The sequence below is a fragment of the Bos javanicus genome, chromosome 7 (assembly GCF_032452875.1).
Source record: "Bos javanicus breed banteng chromosome 7, ARS-OSU_banteng_1.0, whole genome shotgun sequence".
In the NCBI taxonomy this organism is placed as follows: Eukaryota; Metazoa; Chordata; class Mammalia; order Artiodactyla; family Bovidae; genus Bos; species Bos javanicus.
In genome coordinates this window covers 68409459-68435543 of record NC_083874.1, presented here as the reverse complement: position 1 = coordinate 68435543, position 26085 = coordinate 68409459, and the positions used below count along the sequence as shown (strand labels likewise).

General features: G+C 40.2%; 2 protein-coding genes across 3 annotated transcripts in view; both read left to right on the top strand.

Moving 5' to 3' along the window:
- The first annotated feature begins 299 nt into the window (after positions 1-299).
- On the top strand, positions 300-13067 carry MED7 (mediator complex subunit 7). Of its 2 annotated transcripts, XM_061424168.1 has the most exons (3): positions 300-547; positions 932-977; positions 11973-13067. In XM_061424168.1, exon 3 carries the CDS (start codon positions 11990-11992, stop codon positions 12689-12691), a length of 702 nt encoding a protein of 233 aa, XP_061280152.1. In that variant the 5' UTR covers positions 300-547; positions 932-977; positions 11973-11989; the 3' UTR covers positions 12692-13067. The 2 variants fall into 2 exon arrangements, with proteins under 2 accessions (XP_061280152.1, XP_061280151.1); XM_061424167.1 differs by lacking the exon at positions 932-977 and having other exon boundaries at positions 307-547.
- Positions 13068-18253: 5186 nt separating this feature from the next.
- The window catches only part of HAVCR2 (hepatitis A virus cellular receptor 2), a 31912-nt gene continuing 24080 nt past the window's right edge, over positions 18254-26085 (top strand). The window contains exons 1-2 of the mRNA XM_061424166.1: positions 18254-18312; positions 18465-18615. The gene's annotated coding sequence lies outside the window, so the exon portion shown is untranslated. The remainder of the gene's footprint in view (positions 18313-18464; positions 18616-26085) is intronic.

Below are 26085 nucleotides of genomic sequence, written 5' to 3'. Positions count from 1 at the left end.
TTCCTGTCCTTCACCAACTCCAGGAGCTTGCTCAAACTCATTTCATTTGAGTCGGTGATGTCATGCAATTATCTCCTCCTCTGTTATCCCCTTCTCCTCCTGCCTTCAATCTTTCCCAGCATCAGGCTCTTTTCCAATGAGTCAGTTCTTCACACCAGGTGGCCAAAGTATTGGAGCTTCAGCTTCAGCATTGGTCCTTCCAGTGAATATTCAGGAAAACAGAAAAAGAAAGCAAAGAGTAACTGCTTTTATTGGTAACACACATCCTCCGCGACCCCAAAACCCTGTGGCTGCTGCCTAATCCCGGAAGGGTGGGCGGTGCCAGAAGGAAGGTAGGGGGAGAGGGTTGGATAGAGAGGGGGAGTTATGTGCCGGCGAAATAGTGAGCCAACCGTCACAGAGGCGGGACTAGAGCCTCGGTTAAGGGACAGCTCTTTCCAGCCAATCAAAGGGCAGCATCAGTGGCTTCTTCCAGGAAGTGGAGGCCGGAAGTTGGATTTCGGCTTGAGGTGGAGAAGGCGGCTGCCAGTGTAAGCTCAGAGCTGAAGTAAGTGGGCGGCGACGGCTTGGGCCTCAGTTCCTCGTACATTTCTTTTTCCGGACCCCGCTGCTTCCTTTGGGAGGGCTGGGAGTCCGGGGAGGCCTGGTGCTGAGGACGTTCGCCCTCTCCGGCGTTCCTCAGAGAGCGCGACCTTCCCCGCAGCTCGCGGAGCCGGGGTCAGGGGTGGGTGGGGTGATTGGCCTCCCGTGGGAAGGTACCCTCTGCTCGGCGGGCTCTAGGCTTCCTCCGGTGGGGAGGCCGAGCCTGGCCGGAGGTTGGCACACCTGAGCTCTAGACCCGCGCCGCTGGTTTGCCGAGCTGTGTGGCCCCGCCACGTCTTCTGGCCTCTCTTCGGCCTTGTCCCTAACCAGTCTCGCCCTTCTTCCTCAGGGAGCACTCCTGAAATCAAAAGATTTAATGGGAGACGGGGAAGGAGGTAGGTCCCACGCGTCATTCATTAGATCTTCTGGGAAGATTTTAAAAACAACATTCCAGCAGCTCCATTCACAGTACACAAACGAGTCGAACGTCTGGAGATAAGACCCTACAGTACCTTTCTTTTTGTGGTTAAATCCGTCAGAACGGAACAAACACTAAAAGGTGGATCTTGAGTCTGATAATCAGCTATGATGCCTGGCGCGTGTCTTACGAAAAACCTCCGTTGCCTTTGGCACGTTTAGTCTGGAGAAGTGATATAAATAAACATGATTTCTGTTGTATGTCAGTTTCCTTTTGTACTGGCAGATGCTTCATTGTTTACTGATTTAAAGGAGCTTGTGCTGTGCAACCATAACAACCAAGGTTGAGAATTCCTGCTATGCCGTTTCCTGGCCCTTTGATTTGGTTGCAGACACTTCTTGGTGAGACAGACTTGGAACCCTCATCTCTAAAATGAAATTGATAGTAGTACTTAACTCATAGAATTAGTTTGAAGCGTAAGTAAAAGAGGATATAAAATAGTGAAGCCTGTCACTTAGTTGCCCTTTTGGGATTGGCAGAAGAGGAATTAATTCCAATCTGAAAAGGCTTGAAGGGGTGAAACCTAGGCTGTATGAAATTTATTTTTAAGTACCAGATGATTGCTAATTCTCCGATTTTGGTAATTATGTGGTTATAAGAGAACATTCTTATTTGGGAGATATCCACTGAAGTATCTTAGATAAAGAAATGAGAGACCCAATAAGGCAAATGAGGAAAATGTTAACAGTTGGAGAATCTGAAGAATATGGAATATTATTCATGTGCTGAAAAGACTGAATTTTTAAAAGTTTTAAAACATTGGTTATAACTATTTGCAACTATCATAAGTGTGTTGTAAATAAATGAAACAGTACACAGTATTTATAACTCTCCATTCCATGTAATTTCACCCCTTTTTTTCTTAGGCCATATTGTGTATATATAGACATTTCATCCAAGCCCTCACATGGGTGAAAGTATGGATGAAGATTTGGATTATTTCCAGCTTTTCCTGCTCTTTTCAAACAGTGCTGCACTAAATATCCTGATACACAGATTTGTGTACTTGTACCAATATTTTTGTAGGATAAATTTCTAGAAATAGAATTGTTGGGTCACCAGTCAGTCCTAAAGGAAATCAACACTAAATATTCATTGGAAGGACTGATGCTGAAGCTCCAGTACTTTGGCTACCTGATGCAAAGAGCTGACTTATTGGAAAAGACCCTGATGCTGGGAAAGATTGAGGGCAAGAGGAGAAGAGGGTGGCAGAAGATGAGATGATTAGATAGCATCACTGATTCAATGGAAATGAATTTGAGCAAACTCTGGGGGATAGTGAAGGACAGGGAGACCTGAGGTGCTGCAGTTCATGGGGTCGCAAAGAGCTGGACACAACTTAGCGACTGAACAACAGCAACAGTGTTGTTAATCAGCTATAATCCAATATAAAATAAAATAATAAAAAGGATTGTTGGGTCAAAGAATATCAGCATTACAATGTTTGATACTGTCACATTAAATTCCAAGTAAGCATATTTGTTTCCTTTCCTATCAGTTGTATATGAGAATTCCCTATATTCTCTTGGTGATACTGGCTTGCCACCTTAGAGTGTTATTATGGTGGCTGTGATGGTGTTTGTGGGACCTCAGGGGAATGGATGTTTTCCACCGCAGAAGACTTCCCTGCAGGGCCGGAGTAGCTAAGAGCTTGCTTGTAAAATTGGCATGACCACTCTGAAGAAGCTGAAAGGTAGAGTGTGATCTGTGCTGGAATCCAGCACCTGCCACATAGAAAGTGTTCTATTTGTTAAGTGATGGAGGATTTGAAATCTTGATAGTCTTATATGGATAGGATCCTTTTTTAAAATTTATTTTTAATTGAAGCATAATCGCTTATTTGGCAACTGTGAATCAGCCATAAGTATACATATGTCCCCTTTCCCTTGAACCTTCCCCCCCCACCCCCACCCCATCTCACACTTCTAGGTTGTCACAGAGTACCAGATTTGAGCTCTCCGTGTTATACAGCAACTTCTCATTAGCTATTTTACATATATGTTGGGATTTTTTGTCTTTTTTTTTCTTTTTTTAATTGGAAGATAATTGCGTTACAATACTGTGTTGACCCCTGCCGTATATCAACATGAATCAGCCACAGGTATACATAAGTCCCCTCCCTACTGAACTCCCCTCCCATCTCCCACCCCATCCCACCCATGTAGGTTGTCACTAGGTTGAGCTCCCTGTGTCACACAGCAGATTTTCACTTGCAATCTATATGGTACATTTACATACTGTAATGTACATGTTTCCATGCTGTTATCTCAGTTTGTCCCTCCCTCTCCTTCCCCCATTGTGTCCACAAGTCTGATCTCTATGCCTGTATCTCCATTGCTGCCCTGCAAATAGGTTCATCAGTACCATCTTTCTAGATTCCATACGCATGCATTAATATACAATATTTGACTTTCTGACTTCACTGTATAATAGGCTCTAGGTTCATCCATCTCATTAGAACTGACTCATATGCGTTCCTTTTTATAGCTGAGTAATATTCCATTGTGTATATGTACCACACCTGTCTTATCCAGTCATCTGTCAATGGACATCTAGGTTGTTTCAATGTCCTAGCTATTGTAAAAAGTGCTGGAATGAACATTGGGGTACTTGTGTCTCTTTCAATTATGGTTTTCTCAGGATATATGCCCAGTAGTGGGATTGTTGGGTCATAGGGCAGTTCTATTCCTAGTTTTTTAAAGGAATTTTTAAAAGGAATCATACTGTTCTGTGTAGTGTCTGTATCAGTTTGCATTCCCACCAACAGTGCAGGAGGGTTCCCTTTTCTTCACAGGCTTTCCAGCATTTATTGTTTGTCGATTTTTAAATGATGGCCGTTCTAATTGGTATGAGGTGATAACCTCATTATAGTTTTGATTTGCATTTCTAATAATGAGTGATGTTGAGCATCTTTTTGTGTTTGTTGGCCATCTGTATGTCTTCTTTGGAGAAATGTCTGTTTAGGTCTTCTGCCCACTCTTTGGGTTGTTTGTTTTTCTGGTGTTGAGCTGAATGAGCTGCTTGTGTATTTTGGAAATTAATCCTTTGTCAGTTGTTTCATTTGAATTATTTTCTCCCATTCTGAGGGTTGTCTTTTCACCTTGTATATAGTTTCCTTTGCTATGCAAAAGCTTTTAAGTTTAATTAGGTACCATTTTTTTTTTTTTTTAATTTTCATTACTCTAGGAGGTGGGTTAAAGAGGATCTTGCTGTAATTCAAGTCAGTGCGTGTTTTGCCTATGTTTTACTCTAATAGTTTTACAGTTTCTGACTTTATGTGTAGGTCTTTAATCCATTTTGAGTTTATTTTTGTGTATGGTGTTAGGAAGTGTTCTAACTTCATTCTTTTACATGTAGCTAACTGTCCGGTTTCCCCAGCACCACCTATTGAAGAGGCTGTCTTTTCTCTTATGTATTTTTGCCTCCTTTGTCAAAGATAAGGTGCCCAATAGGTGTGAGGTTTTATCTCTGAGCTTTTTTTCTTGTTTCTTTGATCTATATTTCTGTTTTTGTGCCAGTACCATACTGTTGAGTACTATAGCTTTGTGGTATAGTCTGAATTCAGAAGGGTTGATTCCTCCAACTCCATTTTTTTTTCTCAAGATTGCTCTGGCTATTCAGGGTCTTTTGTGTTTCCATACAAAAACTGTAAAATTTTTTGTTCTGGTTCTGTGAAAAATGTTGGTAATTTGATAGGGATTGTGTTGAATCTGTAGATTGCTTTGAGTAATATAGTCATGTTCACAATATTGATTCTTCCAATCAAAGAACATGATATATCTCTCTCCATCTATTTATGTCATCTTTAATTTCTTTCATCATTGTCTTATAGTTTTCTGTATACAGGTCTTTTAGTCTCCTTAGGTAGGTTTATTCCTAGGTATTTTACTCTTTTTGTTACAATGGTGAATGGGATTGTTTCAAAAAGGATTCTTTTAAAAATTTGCTTTTAGCAATGTATTATTCTGAATATTTTCCTGCTTTTATCCAGCATTTGCATTTTCTTCATCTTTTGCCTATTTTTCCATTTTTTTTTTTAAAGATACAGGTTAAAAAAAAAACTCAGTGGATCCTTACTGAGGATTTAGCACCTTCTAGCCATTGCTTAAGGTGCTAGAGGTAGAGTTGTGAATAAAAGGCAATATGAAGTCATAGTGCTTTTCTTCTCATAGGGATGGAATCAGAAAATATGTTTTAAAAAAAATCATAATTAAATTTCTAGTATTTACCCCTGTTAGCTTGCAAGCACTCTTCTTCCAGAAAAATAGGATTATCTTTTAATTTTGCTTCTGATGTATTTTCCCATATAGAATTTTTAGATTGATTTTTTGGTAGTCAGATCTGTTGGTCTTTTGTAGAACCCTTAAAATGTACAGTTATTTTTTGTCTGTTTTCCTTGATAGATTGTAAGGAACACTAGCATGGAGGCGGTGTTTCTTATTTATCTTTGAAAGATAGTATGATGTAGTGTTTGAGATCTTTTGGCTCTGGCTACTTCCTTTACACAAGTGGATCAACCTTTCTGAGCCACAGTGATCTCATCCTTGAAATGGAAAGCTCACCTTTCTTTTCTCAGATTTCTCACAACCATGAGAGAAGTTAAGAACAGTCCCTGGCACGTAGTATGCAATCAAGTATTACCTGTCATCATAATCATTATTGTTATGTATTAGACAAACATTAAATACTTGAAGGAGTAAATACACATTAAAGATGTTTGTACCTGCTTTCAAATTCCCTTTGACTTGAAGCTCTTGTGAAATGAATGGAGCTACCAACAAAGACTTATGAAGCTTATGTGCATGGTTTTGAACCCAGTGAGAACTGTGATAGTCATAGTCCTTCCCTTCATAGAGTTTATAGTCTGGTTGGGGACACAAATCAGATACTGATGAAGAGAATAAAAGGGGGAAGACAGGGTCTGCTTTTGATGAATAATCAGAGAAGTTATATCTTTAGAAGTGACATTTTTAAGCTAGTGCCTGAAGCAGGAAGAAAATCACATGAAAAGACCCAGAGGCAGAAGAGGTTGGTAAAGAATTGTATGAGAATACTTGAAGACAGTATTGCTAGGATATAAGTAAAAGGGAATGTGGTATGAGAATTAGACTGGCTATTATATGGATGAACTGTAGTGGAAACAAAAAGATCCCTGCAAAGCCATTGTGTTCCAAATAAGAGGGAGTGGTGTCTTGGTCAGAAGTGATGAATTTGAGATAGCAAGGGTTTGGAATCAGCATGCCTGTGTGCATGCTTGGTTGAGTCCAGCTCTTTTGCAACCCCATGAACTGCAGCCTGCCAGGTTCCTCTGTCCATGAATTTTCCAGGCAAGAATACTGAAGTGGGTTGCCATTTCCTACTCTGGGGGATCTCAGGACTTGGCAGTGGTGGTGAGGAGAGGAAGTTGGTAAAAAAGGAGCATTGAGATTAACTTTAGGTTCCTGGCTTGGAATACTAGGTGGGAAATGGGGACATTTTACTGAGATAGGAAAGATTAAAGCTTTAGATGCTATGAGAGGAGCAGATTTAGAGGGTATGTATTGTAGATGGAATCAAAAATTTTTTTTTAAGTTTGAATGCCCTATGAGGTATCCATAGAGAGCCCAGAGGCAGTCTGGACTAGAGATCAAAACTCATGAATCAAGAGAAAGACAAATATTATATCATATCACTTATATGTGAAATCTAAAAATAATACAAATGAATATATAAACAAAATAGAAACAGACTCACAGACATAGAAAACAAACTTGTTTGCCAAAGGGGAGAGGGAGAAAGAGGGGTAAATTAGGAATATGAGATTAACAAAGTCCTATGTGTACAATAAATAAGTGGCAAAGATTTGGTTTATAGCACAGCAAATTATATTCATCATCTTATAATAACGTATAATGGAATATAATCTGAAAAAAAAAAAACCTGAATAACTTTGCTGTATGTTTGAAACTAACACAATATTGTAAATAAAGTATACTTCAGTTTAAAAAAAAAAACAAACCCAAGACTCAAATACAGACCAAGATTTCTCCACTTTGGCACAATATATTGACACTTTGGATGGGATAATTCTTTGTGGTGGGGGACTGCCTGGTGCATTATATGTTTACAGCATTCCCAGTCTCTACCCATTAGAAGCCACTAACACCCCTTTACCAAGTTGTGGCAACTAAGTGTCTCCAGGTTGGAGCTGACTGTGGCTCAGATCATGAACTCCTTATTGCCAAATTCAGACTGAAATTGAAGAAAGTTTGGAAAACTACTAAACCATTCAGGTATGACCTAAATCAAATCCCTTATGATTATACAGTGGAAGTGAGAAATAGATTTAAGGGACTAGATCTGATAGACAGATTTCCTGATGAACTATGGACAGAGGTTTGTGACATTGTACAGGAGACAGGGATCAAGACCATCCCCAAGAAAAAGAAATGCAAAAAAGCAAAATGGCTGTCTGAGGAGGCCTTACAAATAGCTGTGAAAAGAAGAGAAGCAAAAAGCAAAGGAGAAAAGGAAAGATATAAGCATCTGAATGCAGAGGAGAGAGAAGAAAGCCTTCCTCAGTGCTCAATGCAAAGAAATAGAGGAAAACAATAGAATGGGAAAGACTAGAGATCTCTTCAAGAAAATTAGAGATACCAAGGGAACATTTCATGCAAAGATGGGCTCCATAAAGGACAGAAATGGTATGCACCTAACAGAAGCAGAAGATATTAAGAAGAGGTGGCAAGAATACACAGAAGAACTGTACAAAAAAGATCTTCACGACCCAGATAATCACGATGGTGTGATCCCTCACCTAGAGCCAAACATCCTGGAATGTGAAGTCAAATGGGCCTTAGGAAGCATCACCACAAACAAAGCTAGTGGAGGTGATGGAATCCCAGTTGATCTATTTGAAATCCTGAAAGATGATGCTGTGAAAGTGCTGCATTCAATATGCCAGCAAATTTGGAAAATTCAGCAGTGGCCACAGGACTGGAAAAGGTCAGTTTTCATGCCAATCCCAAAGAAAGGCAATGCCAAAGAATGCTCAAACTACTGCATTGACCCATCTCACACACTATTAAAGTAATGCTCAAAATTCTCCAAGCTAGGCTTCAGCAATACGTGAACCATGAACTTCCAGATGTTCAAGCTGGTTTTAGAAAAGGCAGAGGAACCAGAGATCAAATTGCCAACATCTGCCGGATCATCGAAAAAGCAAGAGAGTTCCGGAAAAACATCTATTTCTGCTTTATTGACTATGTCAAAGCCATTGAGTGGATCACAATAAACTGTGGAAAATTCTGAAAGAGATGGAATACCAGTCCCCTGACGTGCCTCTTGAGAAACCTGTATGCAGGTCAGGAAACAACAGTTAGAACTGGACATAGAACAACAGAATGGTTCCAAATAGGAAAAGGAATATGTCAAGGCTGTATATTGTCACCCTGCTTATTTAACTTCTATGCAGAGTACATCATGAGAAACGCTGGGCTGGAAGAAGCACAAGCTGGAATCAAGCTTGCTGGGAGAAATATCAATAACCTCAGATATGCAGATGACACCACCCTTATGGCAGAAAGTGAAGAAGAACTAAAGAGCCTCTTGATGAAAGTGAAAGAGGAGAGTGAAAAAGTTGGCTTAAAGCTCACCATTCAGAAAGCTAAGATCATGGCATCTGGTCCCATCACTTCATGGCAAATAGATGGGGAAACAGTTGAAACAGTGACTGACTTTATTTTTCTGTGCTCCAGAATCACTGCAGGTGGTGATTGCAGCCATGAAATTAAAAGACGCTTACTCTTTGGAAGGAAAGTTACGTTCAACCTAGACAGCATATTAAAAAGCAGAGGCATTACTTTGCCAACAAAGGTCTATCGAGTCAAGGCTATGGTTTTTCCAGTGGTCAGGTATGGATCTGAGAGTTGGACTATAAAGAATGCTGAGCGCCAAAGAATTGATGCTTTTGAACTGTGGTGTTGGAGAAGACTCTTGAGAGTCCCTTGAACTGCAAGGAGATCCAACCAGTCCATCCTAAAGGAGATCAGTCCTGGGTGTTCATTGGAAGGACTGATGCTGAAGCTGAAACTCCAGTACTTTGGCTACCTGATGCAAAGAGATGACTCATTTGGAAAGACTCTGATGCTGGAAAAGATTGAAGGGCAGGAGCAGAAGGGGACGCAGAGGATGGGATAGTTGGATGGCATCACCGACTCAATGGACATGGGTTTGGGTGAACTCCGGGAGTTGGCGATGGACAGGGAGGCCTGGGGTGCTGCGGTTCATGGGGTCGCAAAGAGTCGGACATGAAGGAGCGACTGAACTGAACTGAGCTGGCAAAAATCACACCTGGTTGAGAACCACTGATAGAAATGCTAACAAAAGCTATGCAGTTGACTGAGGTCATCCCAGGAAGAACATAAAACAGAGGCCTAAAACTAGTGGCCTGCAGACCACAGAGGTTGTTAGAAATTCTTTTTGACTTCACAGTACTTGACAGTTTCCAGAATTAATTGCTAGTATTTTTAAAAACTGAGAAATTCCCCATATAATTCTGGATTTTTCCTTCCTTTCTTGAAAAGTCAAGACTAAGGTGCAGTGAATCTTAATTCATGAGTGAATGCTAGTGGCTGGAGGCTTTGAGGTCTGGCTTGGAGATCCTCTGTTCTCTCTAATCCCTGCCCCTGCATGTGTAACTTTATGTTCCCTGCCTTTTCCCTTTGATCTTTGAGTTTGTGACTCTATAGGGCACTCCTCTGATGCATGCCAACATTAAAATTTGGATAGAGAAGGAGGGGCAGTAAAGGAGACTGAGAGGGAGCCTCCAGTAAGGTAGGAGGAAAACATAAATGTAAGATCACAGATGCTGAAGGAGAAGGGGACTGGGTTGAAAAGGAAGAAAATGGTGCTTAGAGATTAAGATCACTTTAGAAAAATGTCCATTGAATTTGGTCATGTGATGATTGTTGATGACTTTGAGTATTTGTGGAGGAAGGAGGTTGATTCCAGATTGAATAGTGATAAAAATGGATAAACAGAAAGCTAGTAGAGCAGTGAAGTGTAGCTTGGTATAGTTAGAGTAACGCATCATGCCCATGGCCACTGCCATATTGACTCAGTAGTATGCAGTTCACCACCATAGGTTGGTGGAAACTCAGGACTGCCCCACAGCTGCCCTTAGTACCTCAGAAATTCCAAGTATGAATCTTCCTCCAGTATATTACTTGCTATCTCTGATGTTGGATTGTATAAATAAATCTTGAAAATCTGGTAAGATCAGTCTAAATGAGCACTCAGGATCTTCTCATTTTATGATATTCCTAAGTTAAAATGGAATAGATAGAGGTTATTGTGGCTATTGAAGATATATTTGAGTTTGAAAGTTCTGTAGTGGATGTAGAAAAGTTAGTGAATCTATAAAGAATTGTAAAATACATTGTAGAATAAAAGGAAGTGCAATTGGATCACAGAAGCTCAGATGATGTGTTTGTTTAGACTAGAGCAATGTTAATTTTGTCAGCGTTCCTTAGAGTTACAGGTGTTTGCTTTTGGAAATCAATCTGTAATATAAAACAAGTGATTATAACATGAGATGGGGAGACAGCATGTGTAGTTTGGCTGCAGAGAGGATAGAGAAATGAGGCATAACTGGTGAGGGGTGTGGAATCCAGACTATTTCACTTATAGATGAAAATATAGTTGACCCATGAACAACTGGGAGGTTAGGGATGCCCGGCCTCTGCACAGTTGAAAATCTGAGTATAACTTAGAATTGACCTTTTGTATCTTTCGTTCCTTCACATTTGTGGTTCTGCATCTGAGAATTTAACCAAACATGGGTCTTGTTTTTAGTTATTTACTAAGTCATGTCTGACTCTTGCAACTCTGTGGATTAGCCCACCAGGCTCTTCTGGGATTTCCCAGGCAAGAATACTGGAGTGGGTTGCCATTTCCCTCCCCAGGAGATCTTCCTGACCCAGGGATCAAACCCACATCTCCTGCATTGGCAGGTGGATTCTTTATCACTGAGTCACCAGGGAAGCCCCATAAATCTTGTAGTACTCTAGTATTTACTATTGAAAAAAATCCACATGTAAGTGGACCTTTGCAAGTTCAAACCTATGTTGTCCAGTGATATCAGTTCAGTTCAGTTGCTCAGATGTGTCCGACTTTGTGACCCCATGGACTGCAGCACACCAGGCTTCCCAGTCCATCACCAACTCCCGGAGCTTACTCAAACTCATGTCCATCAAGTTGGTGATGCTATCCAACCATCTCATCCTCTGTCGTCCCCTTCTCTCGCCTTCAATCTTTCCCAGCATCAGGGTCTTTTCAAATGAGTCAGTTCTTCACATCAGGTGGCCAAAGTATTGGAATTTCAGCTTCAGCATCAGTCCTTCCAATGAATATTCAGGACTAATTTCGTTGGATGGACTGGTTGGATCTCCTTGCAGTCCAAGGGACTCTCAAAAGTCTGCTCCAACACCACAGTTCAAAAGCATCAATTCTTTGGCGCTCAGCTTTCTTTATAGTCCAACTCTCACATCCATACATGACCACTGGAAAAACCATAGCTTTGAAGGTCAGCTGTATACTACAGTAGTTTTTTGTGCCGATGGAAATGTTAAGTAGAGCTGGAAAAATACCTGAATGATTGAGTATATAATGCTAATTAGAAAAAGATAGCAGGTTTACCCTGTTGTAAATGTTAGTTTTAGAGACGAGGGAGATCATTTTGTCTTGGGCACCAAATGGCCATGGGAGAAAAGGGAAATGATTCTGTCATTAATCACTGAATGTGACAGGTTTGTTTTGTAGCTCCACTCTCAATCTTTGGTCTATTTGTGTGTGTGTGTGTGTGTGTGTGTGTGTGTGTGTGTGTTACGTTTTGTTTTCCTCTTATTTTTTGTTTGATGGTTTATTTCTGTAGGTTCTTGATCTTCCACAATGGGTGAGCCACAGCAAGTGAGTGCCCTCCCACCCCCTCCGATGCAGTACATCAAAGAGTATACAGATGAAAATATTCAGGAAGGCCTCGCTCCCAAGCCTCCACCTCCAATAAAGGACAGTTACATGATGTTTGGCAACCAGTTCCAGTGTGATGATCTTATCATCCGCCCTTTAGAAAGTCAGGGTATTGAACGACTTCATCCTATGCAGTTTGATCACAAGAAAGAACTGAGAAAACTCAATATGTCTATCCTTATTAATTTCTTAGACCTCTTAGATATCTTGATACGGAGCCCTGGGAGTATAAAACGAGAAGAGAAGCTAGAAGATCTTAAGCTGCTTTTTGTGCATGTACATCATCTCATAAATGAATACCGACCCCACCAAGCAAGAGAGACCTTGAGAGTCATGATGGAGGTGCAGAAACGTCAACGTCTTGAGACAGCCGAGAGGTTTCAAAAGCATCTGGAACGAGTCATTGAGATGATTCAGAATTGCTTGGCTTCTCTGCCTGATGATTTGCCTCATTCAGAAGCAGGGATGAGAGTAAAAACTGAACCAATGGACGCTGATGACAGCAACAATTGTATTGGACAGAATGAACAACAAAGAGAAAATTCAGGTCATCGGAGAGATCAGATTATAGAGAAAGATGCTGCCTTGTGTGTCCTGATTGACGAAATGAATGAAAGGCCGTGAAGGATGTTTCTTTTCCTTTCCCCTTCAGTGAATGGTAAACATATTAGTTAATTCACTTTTAGAGAGTCTCAAAAGAAGATATAACTAGAAAGAAGTCTTGCAAGCAGCTTGATTCTCCAACTTTCTCAACTGTGAGAAGTCACAGCAGTAATTTCACCTTATGGCAAGCATAGGTAAATGAGTGTGCCTACATTAATTAAGAGTGATTACCTTAAAAAGCAGAGTGCAGGTATTTGTGGAATATCCTTGTTTCCAGAGTTGCAGTGAATTTTGAAGATATCTTCAGTGATAGCAGGTTTCAACACTGGGAAGTAGATTTGTCATTTGCTTTAAGAGTGATAGATAATAAAGGACATCAGACTTTATAAATGTGAAATTATGCGATCTTTGTTTCACTTAAAAACTTGCTTAATCTCTAAAAAAGAATAGTGTAACATGTTTAAAGAGAGGAACCCCAGAGTTATAAAACAGTTTCATTTTTTCTCTTGGCTGTTCTTGCAAACACCGTCTCAGCCTCTTACCCCTGTCCTGGATGGGTCCTGGAACTTTTATTCAGTCACTAAGAAGTCCTTTGATCACTTTTAGTTACAGACATTCATTTTAATCATTAAAATGTCTATGTAAATTGTCTGCACTATATTTCCTAGATTCAGACTTGCTTAAGGCTGGAAACCTGCCATAGAAAGGGGGTTTGGGGGCAGAGAGCGCTGGATGTCCACCAGAGATTCTTGCTCCCCTGAGACATGCTGCCTTGCCAGAAACTGTGGTTCTCCATTCCCTGTGCATCTCTATGAGGCCATGTGACTGAGTTCTAAGCAGTGGAATATGATGTAAAAATCCAGGCTTGCCCCATAAAAGTTTCTTATATCACCCACCATTATCTTCTCATCTGCTGGTTTGATGGTCACACCCAGGAAAACTTTGGAAGCCACTTGAAGATGGCAAAAGTTTGGTCATTTTGGGTTCTTGAATGCCTGAAGACAAGGCCCTCCTTTCAACTCCACCCTCCCCTGCCCCGGTCCCACCCCTCTCCTCACCCCTGCTGATTTAACTTCACCATGTGAATAAGAAGTCAACTTACTGTTGTTATTTTGTTGTTACTGTTGTTTTGAGCACTGAGATTTCATTTCTGCACTTCTCTTTTCTTTTCTCCAACCCCTCTTCCACTGAAATCTTGATGGAGAGTCTGCCTTGTATCTGAGGGTTTCTACCAGCCTTCCTCTTAAGCATATTTAGAAATATGCTTTGAGTGATTCTCAAAGCATAGTGCTAGACCAGCAGCATTGATATCACTTGGGGACTGGTTATGCAAATTCTCAGGTCCACCCCAGCCATGTTAAAGTGAATTGTAGAAGTGGGGCTCAACAAACTGTGTTAAAGAGCTCTCAGGTGATTCCCGTGCAGGCTCAAGCTTAAGAATCCCTGATAATGGTAAGGCCTTTTCCCAAATAAACAGGCAAAGTCCGGTTTAAAGTGGCCATGGGTAAATTCTGTGTGTGAAACCCTCATTTATCCTTTTCTTTAAAATTCTGGGGGCTTTAGGCTGGTCCAAAGTAGATGGCCTGTTCGCGCACTCTCCTGGACTGGGCCTAAGCCATGCCAGATGAGGGACAGACGTTCTTGGCAAGTGAGGCCACTCTTCTCTTCTGTTCATGGGCCTCTTGCCTGTCATAAAAAATATTTGGCTTCCCTAGTGGCTCAGTTTGGAGAAGGCGATGGCACCCCACTCCAGTACTCTTGCCTGCAAAATCCCATGGATGGAGGAGCCTGGTAGACTGCAATCCATGGGGTCGCTAGGAGTCGGACATGACTGTATAACTTTCAAGTAGACAACCTGAGCGACTTCACTTTCACTTTTTACTTTCATGCATTGGAGAAGGAAGTGGCAAGCCACTCCAGTGTTCTTGCCTGGAGAATCCCAGGGATGGGAGAGCCTGGTGGGCTGCCGTCTCTGGGGTCGCACAGAGTCGGACACGACTGAAGCGACTTAGCAGCAGCAGTGGCTCAGTTGCTAAAGAATCTGCCTGCAGTGCTGGGTTTGATCCTTGGGTCTGGAGGATCCCCTGGAGAAGGAAATGGCAACCTACTCCAGTACTCTTGCCTGGAGAATTCCATGGACAGAGGAGCTGGGCAGGCTACAGTCCATGGGATCACAAAGAGTCAGACATGACTGTAACTTTCAAGTAGACAACCTCTCTGTTAGGCAGATAGTTGGCAAATCTCATTTGTTTTTTCCTCATATGTGTTTGGTATTGATTTTGGGGCTCCATAGACTCCAGGAGATGCAGTCTGGGCTCTGTTAAGTTTAAATTGAAGGGGGAGGGAAACCCCCTTATCTCCCTGTGGCAGAATAAGGTAGACATAACATAACACTTTAGCAACTCTCCAAAGGAATCTCCTTTGACCACAACCCTCTTACAACACTGAGGTACAAAACCAATTTTGCAAATCCTTGCATGGAAAAAACTAACTGAATCACATTATCACTATCACATCCTTAAGAGAGTCACAACATTATTTGTATATAATGTATGTTTGTTGGAGAGAAAGAGTAAGAGATTAAAATTTCATGTGAAATCTTAAATTCTGACTTTGAGGGGATATGAGCTTGCAGATCTTTCAGGGTGGAACTATTCTGATGTGAACTCCTGCTGTTATAATGGGATGAAAAAACAGCAGTGGTCTGATAGTTGTTACAAATTTCAAAGTGTATGTAAAAACTCTGTGAGGATTAAAATATATCTTTGCACACCTGATCATAATGAATATTCCGTATAGATTGATACTTTGAAGTGGAATATCTGAAGGTATAACCAGGGCAACTCTTGAGATTACCAGTGCTGGGACCCAGACTGCAAGGATTCTGGTTTCATTGCTCTGGAGTGGGGCCCTGAAATTGGTTTTAAGAAGTTTGTAGGTGACTGCTGTGCCATAGGATAAAGGATTGCATTACTTAGTACTCTCTACTTGTACTAGTTTAAGCAAAAGATGAATTTGTTGAAAGGATTATGAAATCCTTTTAAATTTATGAAATGAAGGATTTATGAAATCCCTAACATGATTATTGAAATCATGTGTTACATGATTGAGGGATAAATTAAACATCCAAACCATGAAGAGGACTTGGAGGTTCTTTAGGGCAAGGTCCAGAACACTTTGTCCCTTCTTTCTGACTTTTCTGTTAATTTCATTCTATACAAACCAGCTTCTTTGATGGTATGAGTGGAGAACATGTGTACTAACAGTTCCTGAGTGTTAAGTCTTTCTGTACTACTGTCTGGGAGTTGTCTCAAAAAAAAAAAAAAAAAAGTAATTGACCAGCTGGGAGGGAGAAGTTAGGGGTGGCATTCCTGATTTCAGCTGGGCCATTCAGCTGGTGGGGGGCGGGGGGCAGATTCTGTAAGAATATGACAGATCCCAACATGTTAATGTATGGAAGGAGGTGGTCCACCCTTCTGTTTAAGTCCATTTATTTGCTCTATTCATTTAGTGGATATTGTGGTCCTCTTTATTCCTGACAGTGGTTTAGTTCCTGGGGGTATGAAGAGTGGAAAGGAAAATGAAAGAAACAGGAACATAAATAGGTTAATTTTTGAAGGCATAAATTCTTGCATTAACCATTCAGCCATTATAACAAGAATCTTGCTTCCAATATATTTCTGTTTCCTACTCAAAATGCCTTGCCCACATTATTTCTCAAGTTGTTTCTGTGTTTGAAATTGTTAAGGGTTGTGGAAGACCATTTCAACTGTGCTGTGTTGTATTTGAGAGAAAAGACCTGTCCTGAGGTCACAGGAAACAGCAAGTACAAGTGTCTCTTGAGACAAAAGTTGGCATAATTTTGAGGGAAAAGGCTGTTAGGGCCACACCATAGGGAGGGAGGAGGTTGGAGCTAGAGAAGCAGATGGTGTCAGATTACAGGATTTAGAAGGCCTAGGAAAGGAGTTTGTTCTATCCTAAATCTGATGGGAAGTGTTGGGGAGAGGGGAATTTCCCCCTCTATCCCTCTTGAGTTCTTGTGATTGGACTAATAAAACTGACACAAGACAATAGGAGAAAATTTTAATTCCTATACACAGAGGTCTCAGCAATGGGACCTAAGAAGTAGCCAGAGCATTTATATTCTTTACACAAACACTGAATTTGTGAGGAATTGGCATGTGCTCAATGAGGAATCTAAACAATTTGGGCTTGGAGTAATAAAGAGGTAACAAGGTTTATTTATATAGGCTTTTCAGCTCAAATTCCTTATCTCTGGTGATAAGGGTGTCCTTTTCCCTTCACTGTGGTGAGTGCACCTTTTGTGGGAGAGGTTTGTTTTTTGCTTTGGGGGAAACGGTGCAGGGGTGGGGTGGGGTGGGGGAAATTGGGGTTGGGAGAGGGTGGTCAGAGTGTTGCTCTTGTATTGGCCACTTCTTAGTTCAGTATGCCATTGGAAATATTTTGGGGCACCCTGCCCTAAGTTGTAACATACATCAATAGCATGCATATAAAGCACTTAGTTGGCACTGTTCTAATCACTTAATATACAAAAAGCTTCTTTATCCTCAAAACAACCCATTAAAATCATGATTTTTACACCATTATTTCAGATGAGGGAGTGGAGACTCAGAGGGGTATCATTTATCCAAGGTCACCAAGCTAGTGAGTGGCAAAGCCAGGATTGAAATATTCTAGTTTCAAAGCCTAAACCTTCATACTTTATTACCTCTCTGTGCTGTTGCTGCAGCATCATATATTTAATAAATCATAGATAGTAACAGAGTCAAGAGTGGAATCTGATATTTAACCCCAAAATTCTTATTTTATACATCACACAGTATTAGACTGAGGAAGGATTTTGTAGATGGAAATTATGAGCTCCTTTTGAACATTTTAAAGCATTTATATCGAATTCTGCTGCTGTCTTGAGATGCTGTGCGTTTAAGCACTAACCTTCCTAAAACTCTCTTTAAGTAGATATCACCCCCACTTTATGAAAATGGGGATCAGTTTTGTGGTTTGCTCAGGTGGTGTATCCAGATTAGAATCTAGGTCAGGAATTGACATTTTTTAGCCATTGTAATTATTCCTCTACTGCAGTACAAATGCAGCCATAGAAAATATGTCGACAAATGAGAATGCTGTGTTCCAACTTTAGATATGGAGATTGAAACTTGAGTTTAAATAATTTTTACATGTTATGAAATATTCTTTTGATTTTTTCCAAACCATTTAAACATGTTAAAAATAATTCCTATTTTGTGGAATGTACGAAAACAGGCAGCCGAATGAATTTGGCCAGAGGGTCTGATCTAGGTGATTAGATTCTTAACCCTGGAATATTTTCATAAAACCACTTAATAACTGCAAAATAAAAATTATAGGTTTGTTCTGCGGCTGAAGTGAGATTATGGCTCCAGAGCACTCAGCATAATTTCTGGTACTTGGTAAACTCTCAAAGGTCAACTGTTACTTTTCCTGCTAATTGCATTTGGCATTTAGAATCCAAAATTGAGGAACTGGTTTCAAACTGTAATGTGATGAGTCTGACAGTAAGTGGCACTGTTACCTCTTGTTTAGGAGCTGCAGCCAGGTGGCAGAAGAGGGGACTCAGATGGAGAAACTCATAGATGCTGATGGTAATACTGAACTTTGTATTTAACGAGTGAGATGCTGTATCTGCTGTGGCCTACACATTTTTTTCTCATGGAAAGAATAGGGTATAGATTTTTCAAAATAATCAGTACTGTGTTGTGAATAAGAGTTCTTTTTTTTTTTCTTAATTGATTAGAGCTTTTCTCTCAGGGCTGCCTAGACAAGACCTGAGGAAGACCTAAGACACTGTTGGTTAATTCTGAGTAGATGATGACAGATGCTTCTCACATCTGCTTAGCATCAAGCTGTGAAGCACCATCTGTGAAGCTGCTGGTTTCCTGCTGTTTGTAGGTTGGGAATAAGGGAGGACTTTGAAAGGATGGGAGTCGGGGATTGGGAGGGGGAGACATGGCTGGCTTGGAATACACTGTATCATAACTACAAGGAAAGGTGCCTTTGGGTCTTTATTTTCACAATTTTTCAGTCATTCAACAAGCATGAAGGTATACTATGAATACCATGTACTCGTTAAGAGCCATTAAGAATGGGAGTACTGTTGTGAAAGTATATTCTATATATAGCAACAGCAAGTTGCTGAGTATAGTCTGAGTTGGTATATATGTTTGTCTGTCTGTCTTTCCATACTCAGATTGGAAAAATGTTAAAAACTATTTTATGGATGAAGATGTAACTTCTTACACATTGAAGACACTTTGGCTAGTAAATGGCTGAGTTAAAAATAAGGTTTAAAAGAGAAGAGAAAAAGAGTAAGACATGGTAGAATTTGAGCTCTTGTATGTACTAGCACTGTAGCCTTGGTTTGAAATACAACCACAATGACATTCAGTTTCCTTAGCTATGATAATTATAGACCCATCTCATAGAGTAGTTGGGAAGCCCAGGTGGTAACAGTGGTAAAGAATCTGCCTGCCAACACAGGAGACACAAGAGACGTGGGTTCTATCCTTGGGTCGAGAAGATGCCTTGGAGTAGAAAATGGCAACCCACTCCAGTATTCCTGCCTGGAAAATTCCATGGACAGAGGAGCCTGAAGGACTACAGTTTGTGGGGTTGTAAAGAGTTGAACATGACAGCACAATGCAGCACACAGGGTATTTACCATCTAATGTCAAAAATGAAGGCCCACACTAATTCTTTCTGAAATTTATTTGTCCCCAAGCAACATATTCAGGTTTTAGGCTTGCTAATCATCTCTGAAGAAGCATCTGATCTGGAAGGGCTGAGTGGGTGTCTGAAAGGCTTCAGTGGTGCATGAGCCTGGGGCTCTGACTCATTACTACCTAAAGGGAAGAGTGGTTAAAAAAGAGGAAGCCATAAATAATCAGCAGAAATGAAAAAGGGACATCACTATAGATTTGATAGACAATAAGATAATAAAATATGGATAACTTTATACCAACAAATTTGATAATTTAGGTAAAATGGATAAATTCTTATAAAACTAGGCTTAAGAGTAGGAAACTTGAGTAGCTTTCTAACTATTAAGAAGAAAGTTGTCAAAATCTTAGAAAACTTTAAGTTCAAATAGTTTTGCTGACAAGTCCTACCAAACACTGTTAGGAAAAAAAAAAAAAATACAGACTCAGAATAGAAAAAGGGGAAATGGAAGATCCCCCAGTTGTTTTTATGAGACCATAATAAACAAGTGAAAATAAAATGTGATCTTTATGGTCAATCTGTGTTTATTTTTAAAATGTAGACTAGAAAATGTAGTCTGTCACAAAAAATATATAAAATTTAGTATCCATTCATGAAAAAGAAAAAACTTAGAACATTTAGGAATAGAAGAGAACTTTCTTAATGTAGTAAATAGTAGCTGTATAAAATCTACAGCATGTATTATACCCAAGGTGAAAGGTGAAACCTTTTCTTTAAGAGCTGTAATGAAACAAGGATGTCTGCTATCAAAACTTCAATTAAATATGTACACATTGCCTAACATTTGATAAGAAAAATGTAGGGTTGAAGAAGAAGAAAAAACTGAACTGTCATTATTTGCAGAAAATATGATTGGCTACATAAGAGAATTCAGTATAATTTACAGATAGTTGTTCAGTCACTCAGTTGTGTCTGACTTTTTGTGACCCCATGGACTACAGCACACTAGGCTTCTCTGTCTTTCAACATCTCCTGGAGCTCGCCCAAACTCAATTCCATTGAGTCAGTGAGGCCATCCAACCATCTCATCCTCCGTCGTCCCCTTCTCCTCCCGCCTTCAGTCTTTCCCATCATCAGCGTCTTTTCCAGTGCGTCAGTTCTTCGCATCAGGTGGCCGAAGTATTGGAGCTTCAGCTTCAGCATCAGTCCTTCCAGTGAATATTCAGGACTGATTTCCTTTAGGATGGACTGGTTGGATCTCCTTGTAGTCCAAGGGACTCTTGAGTCTTCTCCAGCATCACAGTTCAAAAGCATCAATTCTTTGGCACTCAGCCTTCTATGTGGTCCATCTCACATAGCTTTGACTATGGTTTTATTAATTATCTACATGTAAATTATTAATTGCCAACAAAGGTCTGTCTAGTCAAAGCTATGGTTTTTCCAGTAGTCATGTATGGATGTGAGAGTTGGACTATAAAGAAAGCTGAGCACTGAAGAATTGATGCTTTTGAACTGTGGTGTTGGAGAAGACTCTTGAGAGTCCCTTGGACGGCAAGGAGATCCAACCAGTCCATTCTAAGGGAAATCAGTCCTGAATATTTATTGGAAGGACTGATGCTGAAGCTGAAGCTCCAATACTTTGGCCAGCTGATGCGAAGAACTGACTCGTTGGAAAAGACCCTGATGCTGGGAAAGATTGAAGGCAGGAGGAGAAGGGGATGATAGAAGATGAGAGGGTTGGATGATATCACTGACTCAATGGACATGAGTTTGGGTAAGCTCTGAGAGTTGGTGATGGACAGGGAAGCCTGGTGTGCTGCAGTCCATGGGGTCACAAAGAGTTGGACACTACTGGGTGACTGAACTGAACTAGTTATTAATAAAAAAGTTCATTGGTTGGAGGAAAAAAGCGTTCAAAAATAAAGTGCATTTCAGAATACCAGCAACAAACAGAAGTTTTAAATTAACACATTGTAAGTTCACTATTGTCAATAAAATTAAAAAATTAACATAGAAAAAAGAAGATACTATGAAAAATAGCATCTATTGATAAGAAATGCCCAGGAAAAACATTAAGAAATAAGCTGAATACCACTAGGGAGAATATTTTAAATTTTTATTGAGGCATTAAAGAAAATCTAAATGTAAGCAGAGATAAAGCATGTTTATGGAATGGAACCCTCAAGGTGAAAGATCAAATTTCCTCCACATTGATCTGCAGTGTCAATGCAAACTAGTCAAATTTTTACTAGTTTGTTTTTGGTTTTGTTTTAATTTGATGCGATGGTTCTAAAATGTGTAGGAGGGAAGTACAAGAGACCCAGATAGCCAAGATACTCTTGATAAAAGAACTAAGTGGAGGATTTGATGTCCCATAAGGCTGCAATAGTTAAAATAATGTTTTATACTGACAGAAGGAAAGACAGATATACTATTGGAACAGACTTGAAAACCAAAAACCAGATTCATGCCTATATGATTTTTCAAATATAACAGAGATGGCATTGCAAAGTAGTGGGAAAATGCTGGAATTTTCAATAAATGGGGCTAGGACAAAAATATATATAAATCAATTCTGGCAAAATAAAGAAAAAGCTAGTAAATTTTACTACATTTGAATTAAGAAATTGTATTCAAAAAGCATACCATTAATAAGTGAAAAGCCACAAAGTGGGAGAACATATTAATAACAGATTAAACCAGCAGAGGACTGGTATCCTGAGTATATAAATTACTCATATGCATCAATAAAAAACTGAGAAACCCAACAGAAAAAATAGGCAAAAGACCCATATAAGCATTTGTGCCCCTCCACTCCCTAGATCCATGTGGTTCATAAACCAAAGAAAAGATGTTCATTAACCTTGTTAGTGACTATTTCCCTGGTGGCTCAGATGGTAAAGCATCTGCCTGCAATGCAGGACACCCAGGTTTGATCCCTGGGTCTGGAAGATCCCCTGGAGAAGGAAATGGTAACCCACTCCAGTATTCTTGCCTGGAAAATCCCGTGGTTGGAGGAGCCTGATAGGTTACAGTCCATGGGGTCCCAAAGAGTTGGACCCGACTAAGAGACTTCACTTTTCACTCACAACCTTGTTAGTAATGAGTATAATGCAGAATAAAGCTATAGTGAGAGGCCATCATATCCTTTACCAGTTGGCTAAAAAAAAAAAATCTCGCAATACCAACTGTTGAGAAGGATATGGAATAGGAGAAGCTCATACACTACTGGTAGATGTCTTGGAAACAGGCCTTATCTAATAAGGCTCAAAACATATATACCCTCTGACCTACTAATTCCACTGTCAGAAGTATGCTGCAGAGAAGCTCCTGTGTGTCCACCATGAATTCATAAATGAGAATGTCCAGGGTGACATTGTTCCTGAAAACTGAAACAAGATGAAATGTTCATTTCAAAATTAATAAACAATTTGAGACATATCCGGTCCCAGGAAAACTATTCAGTAATAAAAACACCCCACAGAGATACAAAGCAGCATGAATGGATCTCACAAGTACACTGTTAAATGAAAGAAGCAAGATGCAAAAGCCTATAGACAATTTGATTTCACTATATGATGTTCAAAAACAAGCAAAATTATACATATAACTTTAGGATGCATTACCTAAATGGTAACACTAATTAAAAACAAGTAATTACTGAAAAATTTTGAGTAGTGATTACCTATAGGACAAGAGGAAGGTTTTGTGCTTGGGAAAGGAGTAGAGGTCAGAGAGACTTTAGGAGATCGGCTATGTTTTATTTTTTGTTTTGGGTCCTGGTTACTTGTGTGTTTGCTTTCTAAGTATTGGTAAACTGTAAATTTAAGTTTTTGCAGTGTTCTGTACATCTTTACCATTTTCCATTAAACAGAGTAGTTTAACCTTAAAAGCCATACTGTGACATCATCATACACTCAGGAAAAAATTAAAAAGTGTGACAGTCCTGATATTGTCAAAGATGTAGGGCATTAAGAGTTCTCACTGCCAGTAAGATTGTAAGCTGGAATAAACACTTTAGAAAATTGTTCAACATTCTTGTGTGAAGTGGATGCCCATGAGATGAAAGAAATGAAATTGTGCAAGTACGATGCATGATACTGGTTGCTTGGGGCTGGTGCACTGGGACGACCCAGAGGGATGGTACGGGGAGGGAGGAGGGAGGGGGGTTGGGGACGGGGAACACGTGTATACCTGTGGCGGATTCATGTTGATGTATGGCAAAACCGATACAATACTGTAAAATAATTAACCTCCAATTAAAATAAATTAAAAAAATTTTCAAAAAAAGAAATAAGATTGTGAGTCAGAGACAAAGTGGGGAAATAGTGAAGTAAAATAAGAGAGAATCCTCACTGGGACGATGAAGAGTACATCTGTTAAACTGAGAAGGATGATTAGCTTTAGTATCTGAACCTGGAGCAAAAAAATAATGAACACAAAGAATTGCCATATTGAACATGCTTGGGGTGAGCAACCACTCACCACTCCCCAACCAGCATCACATTGGAGGAGACTGGGACTGGCATTTTCAAGTTGAAACCTCAGATAGGAGTTCCCACAGTGACTCACTACGTAGCTCAATAGAATTTTCTTGATGGTTTTCATGCTTTTCAGTTTCGTCACTGGGAGCCTGGATGAGTTATCAAGGGTTAATTATTTCACACCCCTCCCATTTCCTCCCCTCTGAAGAGGTTTGATTACCTGAGCAGAAGCAGCGCTAAGCTGATTCTGACCTTGGTTTGAGTGTGACCGCAAAATCTCTCTGGCACTCATCCAGTTACTAAATATAAAAACTCTAGAGACAAGAGAGCTCTTTAGCATCTCCCTGGGGTTGTGAAGAATGTGTCCTTTTTAAGTTAAAAAGCACTAGAAAGTGAAGTCGCTCAACCCTGTCCGACTCTTTGCAACCACATGGACTGTAGCCTACCACGCTCCTGCGTCCATGGGATTTTCCAGGCAGGAGTACTGGAGTGGGTTGCCATTTCCTTCTCCAGGGGATCTTCCCGACCCAGGGATCAAACCCAGGTCTCCCGCATTGTAGGCAGATGCTTTGCCACCTGAGCCACCAGGGAAGTCCTTAAAAAGCACTATGTTAGTAAAATACCCTTTTTGTAAGAAAAAGAGCCATCCACATTTGGAGCATCAAGGTTTCTTTCCCCATCTCCCCACCACCCCATCCCTTTCTGGGAGGCATTTGCTTCTGCTGTAGTGGATATTTGCTTCTGCTGCCCAGCATCCATTTCTCCTGTTAAAATGTACTGCACTTTTTTCTTTAGGGTAACCACCCTTCTCTCACTTTCAGAGCATGAGATTTGGTGACCCAGGCCTTACCCAATTAGTCCTTTTTGACCCTATGGACACAGATTGTTCAAGAATAAGTCTGTAACCCAATTTGGGTGTTTGAGGGAATGAGCATCTGTGGGCTTGTGGGAGAGTGGCCAAGATATGTTCTTGGTGTGCGGATATGTGCTCTGAAGGGACGGGAGAGGGACACTGTAGGATCTGCAGAAGGCACCAATGCCAGGACAGCTAGAAATCAGGTCCCTGATGTTTTCACTGGGGCCATTGAGCCAAGCTTTGCCTGAAGCTAGACTTTTCAGTAACATCAGCCAATAAATCCATAGTTTAAGCTAATTTGAGTTGCATTTTCAGTCATCTGCAACATAAGTAAAGTATAGGGTCTTTGGTGAGAGAAGTCTTTGTTGGCAAAAGAACACCAAGATCATGTTTTGAGAGGTGGGCAGTAGCAAGGAAGAAATCTGTCTTGTAGCTAACCCTAAGATACCTGGATGAGAGGGATGAAGTAGCTCTGTCCGTGCTGGGACCAGGTGCAGAAGGCAATATTGAAAGCACTTTGATGCGAATGAAAGCACTAAGACCACACAAACAAAAGTAAAATAAAAAGACTTTCATCGATGCAGTTTGTAGACTGCATCATCTGAGATCATCTGAGATGCAGTCTACACACTGATAGGTGATTTAATGGGGAGTTTTGTACCTTTTCCTGGGTCCCAGTGAATTCAGGATATTCACAATTGTCCATGAGTAAGACCTTCTGAGTGGTGATAGACCTACCAAAAGTATGGTGTTAACACATTGTATATATAGAGAGAAATTTATTAAAAATATCTGAAAGGAGAAAAACATTACTGTTTTGGTGACAGTGGATATTTCAAGGTACCGGGGTCTGGCCTTTATTTTATTTATTTATTCCTATTTTTCACAGTTTTCTACAGTGACTATGATGTATATAATAAAAGTTTTTCAAGTATTGTATAGACACATAAGGTTATAGTCCCTTTAAAGGGAAGTCACATGGCTAGCTGTAATCTGTAGGTCAAGATCAAGTTCAGAGTTGCTTAACTTCTTACCCTTTATATCCAACCTCAATGTCTGCCTTTGCAAAATTTTGGCACTAATGGTACATGGAACCTAACTGAGATGCTGTGATTTAAATGAGAGGATTTTGGTTCAAACTAAGTATGTCTAGAATTCCAGCTCTAGTGGGCATTACTATCTCTCCATTACCTAGTCAACTGCAGTTCTCCCGTTGTATAGGGTAGATTCTAAGTGAACTGAGTTTTCCAGGTGATCTTATCTGTCTCACCCACGTTTTCCTATCTTCTGACCTGAGTAAAATTCTCTCACTTCCATTTTATACATTTTGTCAAGTGGCCCCTTGTCTCTTGTCACAT